Source organism: Apiospora aurea (assembly GCF_038362705.1).
Source record: "Apiospora aurea strain CBS 24483 chromosome Unknown utg000008l_segment0_segment0, whole genome shotgun sequence".
Classification (NCBI taxonomy): Eukaryota; Fungi; Ascomycota; class Sordariomycetes; order Amphisphaeriales; family Apiosporaceae; genus Apiospora; species Apiospora aurea.
Genome location: NW_027117395.1, coordinates 4,701,061 through 4,713,363, shown reverse-complemented (window position 1 = coordinate 4,713,363; position 12,303 = coordinate 4,701,061). Strand labels below are relative to the sequence as shown.

General features: G+C 38.2%; 2 protein-coding genes across 2 annotated transcripts; both read right to left on the bottom strand.

Annotated features, from left to right (window-relative positions):
* Positions 1–7,680: 7,680 nt before the first annotated feature.
* Positions 7,681–10,907, bottom strand: PG986_012921 (uncharacterized protein; the record flags this gene model as incomplete). Its single annotated transcript, XM_066849143.1, has 7 exons — positions 7,681–8,175; positions 8,240–8,725; positions 8,795–9,212; positions 9,258–9,837; positions 9,940–9,979; positions 10,027–10,461; positions 10,533–10,907. Coding segments are annotated over 7 exons (2,829 nt in total), but the record flags the coding sequence as incomplete, so codon positions are not given.
* A 608-nt stretch (positions 10,908–11,515) lies between these two features.
* PG986_012920 (uncharacterized protein) lies at positions 11,516–12,100 on the bottom strand (the record flags this gene model as incomplete). Its single annotated transcript, XM_066849142.1, has 1 exon — positions 11,516–12,100. One exon carries the CDS (start codon positions 12,098–12,100, stop codon positions 11,516–11,518), a length of 585 nt encoding a protein of 194 aa, XP_066695838.1.
* Positions 12,101–12,303: the final 203 nt, after the last annotated feature.

The window sequence follows — 12,303 nt, the reverse complement described above, 5'->3', positions numbered from 1 at the left end:
ACCTTATCCGGTTTATACGTTATTACCTTCGGACTATAGAATATCGTTAACGTGGTTTACTACTACGCGACGTATATTACTTAGCGACGCACCTTTTTTACTTCTCGACCTTTTTATATAAATTAATTTAACTATAACGCTTAAAATTAATTAAAATTATTCGCTATTTAATTCTTTATTTAATTCTATATCCTTTTTATATATTCGCGTATTATAACTTATTTCGCCGTAAATACCACAGCGCCTTTTACCGGTCGCCCTCCGTTTCGACGAACCCCTATTTTCACTTTTATCGGGCGTTAAACGCTTTCTTTTTACCTTTTCGTCCTATAGTTATTAAAATTCTTTAATAATAAAGGCTCTTTTAAGCTAAACTCGCGATTTTTTAGCTCTTCGACGCTTAAAAAATACTAAATTAGTTTCCTTTAATATATATATATTATTACGTATAAAGGTTATTTTATAAGCTATTTTAATTATACCCTTCACTATTTAATTTACCGCATTTAAAATCGGCGTCGAAAAGCTTCCTTAATAGGTAAACACCCTCTTTTTAATATAAATAAAGTGCTTAGTTATTTGTTAAGGGTTAAACGGCGTTTAAAGGTCGTAGGTATTAGCCGTCCTTAAACGAGATAGGTTAAATATAGGCGTCCGGAGACGTATATTTAGTTTATTAATTACCTCGTTAGGATTATAAAGTATTAAACTAAATACGTTAAATCTAGATTTAATGTTAATTTCCGTAAAAACAATAAAATGCGCGGCTTTAAAGGCGATAAAGAATTCGAGCTTAATAATATAGTTTATAAAAGCCTTAATAAATAGCTCGATTTCTTTTAAATAAATACGTTTTAAAAGTGAATAAAGTACTATATTAAGAGGTTAAAGTAAGTGCGATAAATAAAGAGGTATATTAATAATAATAATATCGTTATCTTAGCAATATATTTTAAATTCGGCCGAAATATAGCTTCTATAGCCGTCGAGAATTAAGAGGCGGTAACGATTTTTTATTTACGATTTAATATATTTATCGAAGTGTTTAATTTAATTTAAGCTTATTTCGTTATTAGTTTAACTATTAAAAGTCGGCTTAATTACCTAGTCGCCCGGTAAATCGGTTTCGCGGGACTAGTTCGTAAAGTAATATTAGTTTTAAACGATTAAAAACGGCGGAATATATTAGCCCTACGAATTAATATATTTAATCGCCGTTACCTATTCCCGATTATTAAATTAAATTGACTTCGCCTTTTTACGCCGTTCGAAACGTATTACGACGAGTGTTAACCCGATTATACTTATTATAAAGCCGGTTTCGTTGAAATTCTAAATATTTTTATTAATAATCCCGTATTTCGTTTTTATATTCGCGATTAGCGTAAACTAAGTAGAAATAATTTTAAAATCTTCGTAAAAAGCCCTCTAATAATTATACTAACGATTTATTTTAATTTTTAAATCCGGGTTACGGTTAATAAAACGCCTAACCTAGTACTTACCGACGCGGTCGCCGCCGCGCGACGCGGTAAAGTAATTAGCTATATTTTTTATATTAGCGGAATCGGGAAATATCCCTCGAATATTTAGATTAATTATATATTTATAAAGTATCTCTTTTTTAGTTAAATTTATTTTATATCGTTTCGGTCGGATTTCGCGTTTTAAAGTTTAGCCGTAAATTCGATAGCGTAAAATTAATTTGAATATATTATAAACTTTTACTGCTACTTTTTAGCTTATTTAATTCGATTCGTTTCGTGTCGCTTAAATTGCTAAAACTATCCGATTTTCTTAAGATTAATTAAGCATTATAATTATAAAGGTATTATACGTTAAAGTTTAATTATATTAGAATTAAATTAAAATGCGTCGCTAAATAATATACGTCGCGTAATAATAAACTACGTTATATTTTTAATTAATTAGGCCGTGTATTATACTTTAATGCGCCGTACGGTACTTTCGGGTAATATATAATTATTATACGTTAATTTCGATTATTTTAAGGCGGTTTTCGGTTATATAATTATTAATTACTATACGGTTACTATATAATTCCCGTACGATTATACTATTAATCGATAAAAAATATTTCCGGTAATAAATTATTATACGGGATATTTATTAAGTATTTTATTACCCTTTTTTAATTAAGGGCGGTAATTATAAACGCTTAAAGATTTAAGAATAATCCTTCACACGTTAATTTTTAATAGATAAAGGCCGGTTTTAATTTAAAGATTTTACGGTATACTCGTATAATAGAGGTCCGGAGTTAGATTTTTCCTTAAAAGTCTTTACCGAGGGTTCGTTATGCGAGCTAAAGTTTATTTAAGAGTATATTTAAAATTTCGTGTTATATTTTTTCCGGGGTTTCCTTTTTTATTCGTACGAAAATTATTCCCGTTTAATTTATATAGTATTAGTTATAGTTTATTTTCGTATTAAAATAGTTATTTAAAAAGTAATATATTTCGTTTTATTTCTTTTCGGGTTCGATATAATAAAAATAATATTACTTCGCACGGTCGGCAAGTACGTTTTAAAAGAGTATATAGTAATTCTCTTTAGAAAAGCTATATCGGCGGTATTAATTAATAAATATCCGTGCTTTATTCGTAAAGATATTATATAATCGGCCGGTAAGATATAACCCCTACTAGCTGCCCCCCCCCTTCACTGACCCCCTTAAAATAAATATAAAAATCAATAATAACATTAATAAATAAGTTAATTAAGTAACACATACTGCATTTTAAGGTCTGTTTCGGCTCGTGTGCACTATAATAGAGTCACCCTTACTATTAACTCGATTTGCATTAATTTCCACTATTTCACCGGCGCCCCTTTTCGGCCTTTTCTTTGGCCGACTTTCTCGAACATCCTTTTAAACCTCCCTAATATTTAATATGTAAATAAAGCCTTTATTAGGGTCCTCGTTAACCTTTCTTTTTTTTTAAACTTTTGTTTTCTCTAGATCTGCCTTTAAACCGGCTTTTTCCTACTTTAACCGGCCGATCCGGGCCGTTAAATTATTAACACTCTTGCCGAGCTTCGTTCACAGTTGCCTCTTAGTGGCATTAGAGTATGTCACCTCTTTACTAAACACCGCTATCGTTAAATTTTTAACCTGCCGGCTAGTCCTAGGTGTTACTACTTGCCTTAGCCCCTTTTAAATAGGCCGGTGTGCATCCTTAGCTTTATTAACGTCGTTAATAGCTTAAAGTATAGTAGCCTTTTTAAGTTTACTATTTATCGGTTTATTTATATTAATCGGCTAAAGCCTTAATATTAATTAATTATTAATAATAATATTAAAAGTAAAGGTAACTTTTTAAGCTTTATCCTAAGCGCGAAGGAAGTTTCCCTTCTTAACGTAATTATTATTAGTAATAGCGCACGTTAAATCGAGCTCCTTTTAAAACTTTTTTTTAACACCTTAAAATAATTAATATTTAAAGGCTAGAGAATATAGTTATTATATAATAGTAAATAAAGGAGTTAAACCTTAGCCTTTAAAGCCGCTAATATAAAGTCTTCGTTAATATAATTACCGTAGCCGTTTAAAATTAATAACCTCTATTACTCGAGGTTATTAAGTTAAGTAAAAGGGATGAATATTTTTTTCAGCTATTTTAAAGCAATAAGGTTAAAAGTTTACCTTTTAAAGGGAAGCTTTAAAAGCTTAGCCTTTATAAGGGTAATTAACTTTATCGTTATCCTAAAAGAATTACTACTACTATACCGATTAGCCTTTAAAAATAATTAAAAGAGGTAGAAACTCTCCGAAAGTATTAATATACTTTAAGACAGTTATTCACTCGCGGTTAGCGGCATTATTACGTATTAACGATTTATAGGCGGCAAATCCGATCATTATAATACTTTCTTTTATCGTTATCGCAGTTTTTACTTTATCGGCGTTAAATTTAAATCGAGGGGGTATATTATTAATAATAGTAGTGTTAAACTGATTAAAAAACCCTCGTACAGCCCCGTTTAATATATATATAAGACGCCGGAAATTTATCGCTTTAACACGTATAGTCTTAAGGGCCGGATAACGTTTTAAAAAACGGTACACCTATCGTTTGCCGATGAGGTGATTAATCTTTTTTTATAAAAGAATACGTTAAGCGTATATACGAAATAGCCGGTACGTTAGTGCGTAGCCTAAGCTGGCTTAGAAAAGGGCTTATTTAGTTAAAAAGGTCTCTTTAGCAGGGGTAAATAACTATAAAGCTTTATACTTCTCTTTTTACTAAGGTTTTCCTTAATTCGGTTATAAAGGGTGCCCCTGTTAACGTTGTAATCTTTAGCCGCACGGTTAATACTTCCGCCGGCTAGCACGGCCTAGACCGCTTACGTAATGCATGCTTTTTTAATTATATTAATAGTGGTAAAAAAAGGAAAAAAAGAGGAAGAGATTAATCTATTTTAATTAGGAGACGAGTAAAATTTAACCCCTTTATATACTATTATTATTACTTAAGGGCTTTAAAATCATTTAAAATTAAGAGGGGTTAGTGAGGGGGGGTTAACTAGAGGGGGTTGCATTTTATATATTTATTTTTTCGGTATACTTTTTAAAAGGCGATAACCTTGTAATTTTCGGTTATTTCGTTTTGTATTAAGTATATCGGTAGGATATTATATATTATTTCGTGCGGGAGTGTCGAGGTTTATGCGAATAAGTTAAGTATAACGTCGCGATTAAAAGCCGGGTAGGTATATATAAATTAATTAATATAAATTCCGGGTAATCCGGGGTCCGTTACCGGTATAAATTAAAGGGCGTTTATTTATTATTTCGTACGGTTTATTAACTCGTTTTTAACCGGTATAATTAAATATTCCCTGGGGCTTTATACGGCTAGCGTTTATTATACTTTTAATGTTAAAAATATTATTAATTATTATAAGAGGTCTTTTTTCGTACGGTATTAATTTATAAGGCGTGCGAATTATTCGGTTATCGTTTTACTCGTTAAGGTCGTTATCCCGTGAGTTTCGATATATAAAAGATATTTTTTTATATACCTTCGATTTATTAATTTAAAGTATAGTTCGGTTTATTTTTTAAAGTTAAAAAAGATTTACTTTTCGAGTAACGTGGTTTACCACTACGCGACGTATATCACTTGGTAACGCACCTTAATTTAATTCTAATATAATTAAACTTTAACGCGTAATACCTTTATAACTATAATACTTAATTAATCCTAAAAAGATCGGATAGTTTTAATAATTTAAACGATATGAAACGGACCGAATTAAATAAACTAAAAAGCAGTAATAAAAGCTTATAATATACCCGAATTAACTTTACGTTATCGAATTTACGGCCGAACTTTAAAACGCGAAATTCGACTAAAACGACGTAAAATAAATCTAATTAAAAAAGACGTACTTCGTAAATATATAATTAATTTAAATATTCGAAGGATACCTCTTAATCTCGTTAATATAAAAAATATTGCTAATTTTTTTACCGCGTTACGCGGCGGCGACTACGTCGGTAAATATTAAGTTAAGCGCTTTATTAATTGTAACCCGGATTTAAAAATTAAAATAAATCGTCGATACGATTATTAAAAAGCTTTTTACGAAAATTTTAAAGTTATTTCTGCCTGGTTTACGTTAATCGTAAATATAAAAGCGAAATACGGGATTATCGACGAAAATATTTAGAATTTCGATAAAACCGGCTTTATAATAAGTATAATCGGGTTAATACTCGTTATAATACGCGCTAAGCGGCGTAAAAAAGCGAAATCGGTTTAGTTTAATAATTAAGAATAAATAACGGCGATTAAATATATTAATTTATAAGGCTAATATATTCCGCCGTTTTTAATTATTTAAGGTTAATATTACCTCGCGAACTAGTCCTGCGAAACCGATTTACCGGGCGATTAAATAATTAAGCCGATTTTTAATAATTAAACTAATAATGAAATAAGCTTAAACTGGATTAAGTATTTTAATAAATATATTAGATCGTAAACGAAAAATCGTTACCGCCTTTTAATTCTCGACGGCCACGAAAGCTATATTTCGGCCGAATTCGAAGTATATTATTAGGATAACGATATTATTATTATTAGTATACCTCTTTATTTATCGTACTTATTTTAATTTTTCGATATAATATTTTATTCGTTTTTAAAGCGTGTTTATTCGAAAAAATCGAGTTATTTATTAAGGCTTTTATAAACTATATTATTAAGCTCGAGTTTTTTATCGCTTTTAAAGCCGCGTATTTTACTGTTTTTACGGAAATTAATATTAAATTTAAATTTAGCGTATTTAATTTAATACCTTATAATTTTAACGAGGTAATTAATAAACTAAATATGCGTCTCCGGACGCCTATATTTAACCTATTTCGTTTAGGGACGGCTAATACTTACGACCTTTAAACGCCGTTCAACCCCTAATAAATAACTAAGCACTTTATTTATATTAAAAAAGGGTGTTTACCTATTAAAGAAACTCTCCGACGCCGATTTTAAATGCGGTAGACTAAGTAACGAAGGGTATAATTAAAATAGCTTATAAAATAACCTTTATACGTAATAAAATATATATACTAAAGGAAATTAATTTAGTACTTTTTAAGCGTCGAAGAGTTAAAAAATCGCGAGTTTAGTTTAAAAGAGCCTTTATTATTAAAGAATTTTAATAACTATAAAACGAAAAAGTAAAAAAAAAGCGTTTAGTGCTTAATAAAAATAAAAATAGGGGTTCGTCGAAGCGAAGGGCGACCGGTAAAAAACGCTGTAATATTTACGGCGAGATAGGTTACAATACGCGAACATGTAAAAAGATATAAAATTAAGCGAGGAATCGGATAGCGAGTAATTTTAATTAATTTTAAGCGTTATAGTTAAATTAATTTATATAAAAGGGTCGAGAAGTAAAAAAGTGCGTCGCTAAGTAATATACGTCGCGTAATAGTAAACCACGTTATAATACTTTATATTTTAAATTCGTAATAATCGTAAAAAGATCGTACGAAATATATTATATATATATTCTTATTCTTTTTCGATTCGGTAATATTAAAGGGATTCGGTTCCGCGTTTTATTAATCGATATTTACGGCGGCTCGGGATTCTCGGGCGTACGTGCCCGTAATTTATATAATTTTTTTATATGTAAACCGGTTAGGGTCTAAGTTTAAAGCGAAATATCGTTTTATAGTAGCGGAGGATATTATCGGTTATTATATTATTTTATTTAATTATACGATAATTATCGGGGTATAAAATAGTATATAACGTAATAGATTACTGTATAATCTCGGACCGTTTTTTTTAAACTATATAAGCGTTAACGAAAAAAGGGTCCGGGTTTCGTACGGTAAAAGCCGTTACGTTTTTTTTTCCGAAGTCCCGGTTACGGGATTTTTTTAAATTGCTTAGTACGGTTACCGAAATGTGGGCTTCGGTCGGGAAACCGTCTTTTTATTCTTATTAATTTATAATTACCTTATATAACCACTAATTAATATTAAATAGCTTTTATACGTACGTATAATAGTTAACGATATATAATATAGTATATTTTAAATCTTTTATAATATATACTCTATCTAAGTAGAAAGGGGATCGTGAGATCCCCTTTATACGGTGAAATAGATGGTCCGTGCGTACGGCGCACGTAATCCCCCTAAACCGTACTGGTTGTTGCCCCTGAGCTGGATATTCCAACAATAAGGGACATGCCGGGGCTCCAATAACCAAAGGTTGATAGTGTACGAGGTACGGTTGATTCCCGAGGGAAGACCATTTGAACGTGTGGGTCGGGGCTGATGATGAGCGACTGCGGAATTGACCTGTGCCAACTGGTCACATCTTCCTTAAACTGGTTGTCGCCATCTTGAAGAAAACAGCGGAGCATTCGTGGGCGATCCGTTCTTTCACTGGCACACCGGGGGCCGACAGCTGCGATGATCTCGAATACACCTTCGGTTGGAACCTTGTTCCCAAGGTTAAAGTAGTAGATGTTCTGTGTTATCATGAGGAGCCCAGCGAAATGATTGCGACTCATGTTGAGCTGAAGAACGACACAAACGGCCTTTTTAAATCGACTTATCGCTTCCTGTCCACCAGGCTTCCTAAAATGGGTCTCGGTATATCCTTGCCTTGGGTGGTGAATGAGGAACTGGGTTAGCCGATTTTGGGAAAAGCCCAGTCAATCTTTGAGAGCCACCTCCAAGCTCGAATACCAAATTGGATAGACGTGCTCTGATATCCTCTTCGAGATACATTCGCATGAACTCTATATTTTGGTTGCGTCGCACTTTTGAATGCAGAACCCTTTGCATGCTCGGATCCAACAGTCGAAATAGCGTCTCACGATGACCGGTGTTGGCGTCCATGTATGCTTCACAGTCTCGAAGGTATTTGAACAAACTCTGGGATATTCGTTCTAGTCGTGGGTCTGGAGGCTCACCGCTGCAAGCCAAGAGCAGAAAGTATGAACCACATACGCTGGCTTCGAGAGACGCGAGTTCCGGAGAGGACTCGAGGCCTTTGGCACCGTTGCTAACATACTCTTGCGCTGTTTGATGAATGAACTGTACGGATGTCTTCATCGAATTGTTGTCCATGCTCCTGATCTCCTCCATGATCCCACCAGTACGGCTGGCGAGCCAAGAAGAGGTGATAGAGGACAATTGCCAGTCACCAGCCGGGGGAGCCCCCACACGGCGCTAAGTTACCAGGTAGAGCTGCTCGAGCGACAATGCTGTGCGGCTGCTCAGAAACGTTTTGAATATTACCTCGGCTTCTTTGTGGTAGGCCTTGTCGATTCGTGTGACTGTATAGTTGTACAAGTCCTTCAATTCCTTGGGATACCCCGTGATCTGCTTCTTGAGTGCCGCGATAGGTGTGCCGTTCGTAATATGTGGTCGGCAACTATCAACAACTACTCGAACCCAGACAAAGACACCTTTGGCCCTTCGACTGATGTCCATCGACAGCTCAAGGACGTCCCGGTAGTAGGGGTCCCAAGACTGAGAACCATCGAGCGGCGCAGAAAGGAGTAAGCGGGCATAGGCTTTGATATCCTCTTCTGTGTAGTGGTGGATTGCAAATGACGGTACCTGCTCTCGATTTCCCAATACTGATTTGAAAACTGGCCAAGGTCTGCTTGCCAGGCATATCTTGAGTATCGGCATATCATGTGTGGTCGTGTGTCTGTGATGCTTAGGGTCCTTCATGCGCTCGTAGTAAGTATCTCACAACTCTTGGATGAGTTTCAACAACTGTTCGTTCTCATGTTGCTCCTCATTCTCGTCCAGAGCATCGACGAAATATATTACTCGAGCTCGGCAATCAGGCCCAAGAGTGAGTTCCGGAATCTTCAAGAAACACTCCGATAAGCTGGCAACGTCCCATTCGAATTTGCCTTCTGGTCTCTGAACCCTGTCGCATATTTGGCTGATCAGGGGATAGAAGGTTGGGAACTGCCGAAGTGTCTGATACAGAAGCTCTTTTAGCATCCCTGCCAGGCTCTTCTGGACCACAGACTTCCCGCGAAGATGAAAGAAGTAGGCCATTGGGGTTCCGTCGGACCTAGGAATTGCCTCTACGGTTCTATGGTCTTCCATAGCGAACCGCATCAAAGTGGACTTTCCTGACCCAGGTTTCCCTGTGACCCAGAAGATGGGATCATAGCGTGTGTAATCGTCTTTCAGCCAGTCAATAAACGGGACAGTATCTGTGTAAAGCCATTCAAGACTGCCGCGATTGGATTGTGATATACGCTCGACCCCGTGTATTCGGACACGCGCAACAGGGTCGTCTAGGCTGGAAAGGCATTCTGCAATTATGTTAGTGGTCGTTACTGAAAAAGTGAAAGGTGGGAACCACCTTCGTATCCTGGCACCTGGCGGATGGCCTCTGCATGTTTCGAGTTAAATACCTGACATTTGAACTATGGCTTGAATGGTACTAACCCATTGCTGATTTGGATATGGCATCAAACCCATTGTTTCAACACGGAACTAACTTTGGCGAAACCATCGTCGCGACTGTCCGAGTACTTCGCAATATGCCTGTGGTCTCCCGATATGCTCCCCCAACTCTCGCGGTTATGTCCGATCCTGGCTGAGTCGGGGGGCACAATGTGCATTCCGACAAGGCCGAATCTTACTTGTCGCTCTTCCGAGTATGACCAGAGTCTGATCCTTTCATTCTTAGCAAGCGATTCGTTGAATTCGGTGGAGATGCGGTCGAGTGTCTCGGAGTTTTGCTCGAGGGCGGTGATGAGCTTGATGTTGGCGCTTTGAAATGCGAAGAGTTGCGATAGGCGAAACGCTGTGCGGCCGTAAGAGGCTGATGACGATCCTCGATGCGGCGTGCCGAGGAATATGACACCGCGGGTCCTTTCCAGTAGCTGCTGCCGAGTATTGTCGGTCGTGGCCCCTGCAGATTGATTTAAGGCCTAACCTAGAGGGTTAGTCAAGCCCATACAGCTTTCAGCTTGAAATTTGAGACCTGAGATTTCGAGCTTACATCTTTGACAATGACACCACCCAGGCTATGGGCAACGAAAACGATGGGTAGTTGGGAACCCAGTTGGTCGCACATGGTATTCAGCAGGTTCCTAGAGTGTTGATGTATCGTGTTGAGGCTGGCCGCGCCCATGAACATCTCGACATCGGCATCGAAGCCGAAACTGATGATGCGAGCATTGTCCACTCTTCTCGGTAGCAGATCGCGTGGCCAGAACACATACTTCGATCGCCCGTCTTCGCCTCGGGGAGTGCGCTTTTTCGATGCGAATGTTCTTCCAAGGGCCACCAAATAGCCCATGGACGAAGCAAATGCTATATTCAGGTATCGATCAGTACCTGGGACTTCCTCCGCTAGGACCGAGCAAGCTTCGGGGCTGACCGTCGGGTCACTCACATTGCCACGGGCGCGTTGCCCGCATCAGGCGAGTATACTTCGTTCAATCCTATACCGAAATCTGTGGAGTCCATGGCGACCGTCCCCAGCGCGTTGTCGATTGTAAGGCGATAAAATGGCAGATGCAAGTGAAAGAAACAATCTCAGAATTGGAGACATGCTCACGCAAGAAAAGGCGACCAGGCTGTCAAGCCTAACGGAGAAACATGAACACTGCTGCTGCATGGGCTCACCATCCAATAGAAATCAACTGCAGGCATACCTCAGGCTTCGGTGCCAAAATTGGGGTGGCTGAACAGCTCGTGGACAATGCCAGAATGCAACCCGGCCCAAAGACGGACCAGCATCGGCGAGAGTTGGTTTTACCAATTTCAATTCCATTTACATGGAACAATATAACTATTATCTTTGGGATATCGAGGTACTCGAAACCCGTGCTTATCAACCTCAGCAAGCTAAGTTTCCTGCGATGTTAGGGGTTACTTGATTCGGGTGGTTTTGAGCAGCTCGACAATGTGACAAGAAGGCATGGTTCGGAGGTACCCCCCACGAGGTTACTCGAGATTTCTTCATCCTATTTAACCTTCCTAGCTAATACTTGGTGGCATATGGTTGGTAGTGCGTGGAGGTGCCTGTGAATGGTATGACGGCGAAAACTGAGGCTCGTCTTCCATGATGCCACCGATAGTGGGATAGCGATCCTCGCTCCATTGGGATGCGTCTTGAAGGTCCGCCACTTCGTCGCGTCTGGCCACCTCCCGAAGCCAGTCCCAAGTCTTACGGCCCTGCTCATGTCTGGACTTCCTATGCTGCGCCCACCAGATCGCGCACATGAGCTCGTCGGCCTCTTCGTGGAAGCCTTCGACCTCCTCCTCGTCCTCCCACTCGGGCTCTTCGCCCTGCTCCCACTCTTTGACCCACAGCGTCAGGACCTGGAACAGCGTCTCCCACGCCAGCCTGGGGCCATCGGCAAACGGGCCCTCCAGGAGCTGGCTCTTGATCTGGTCCAGGAACGGTTCCAGCGCCGGTAGCCAGACTTGCACGACCTTGCGCTTGCGCCGTTTCGTACAATCCGCCCTGATTTTGCTGCTTGTCTCGGCAGCGTTGCTGACGATGTCTGCGGCCAACTGTTTTCCGACGCGGCTAGAAACAGCAAGAAGCTTCTCTTCCATGACCGCCTTTGCGGCCTCGTCCTGCAATACGCTTTCCACGACGGCTTTCAGCGCATCAAGTGAGCAGACATTCAAAACCTCTCTGGCAGCTGGAATGTAGTCAGAAAGCTGTGCCAGGAATTGGCAGTTTGAGTCAGGGGACCTGGCTGACTGTAAGCTGGAGCGACTTCTTTCCTTGCCTTCTTCTTTGTCCGTGCAGCCGA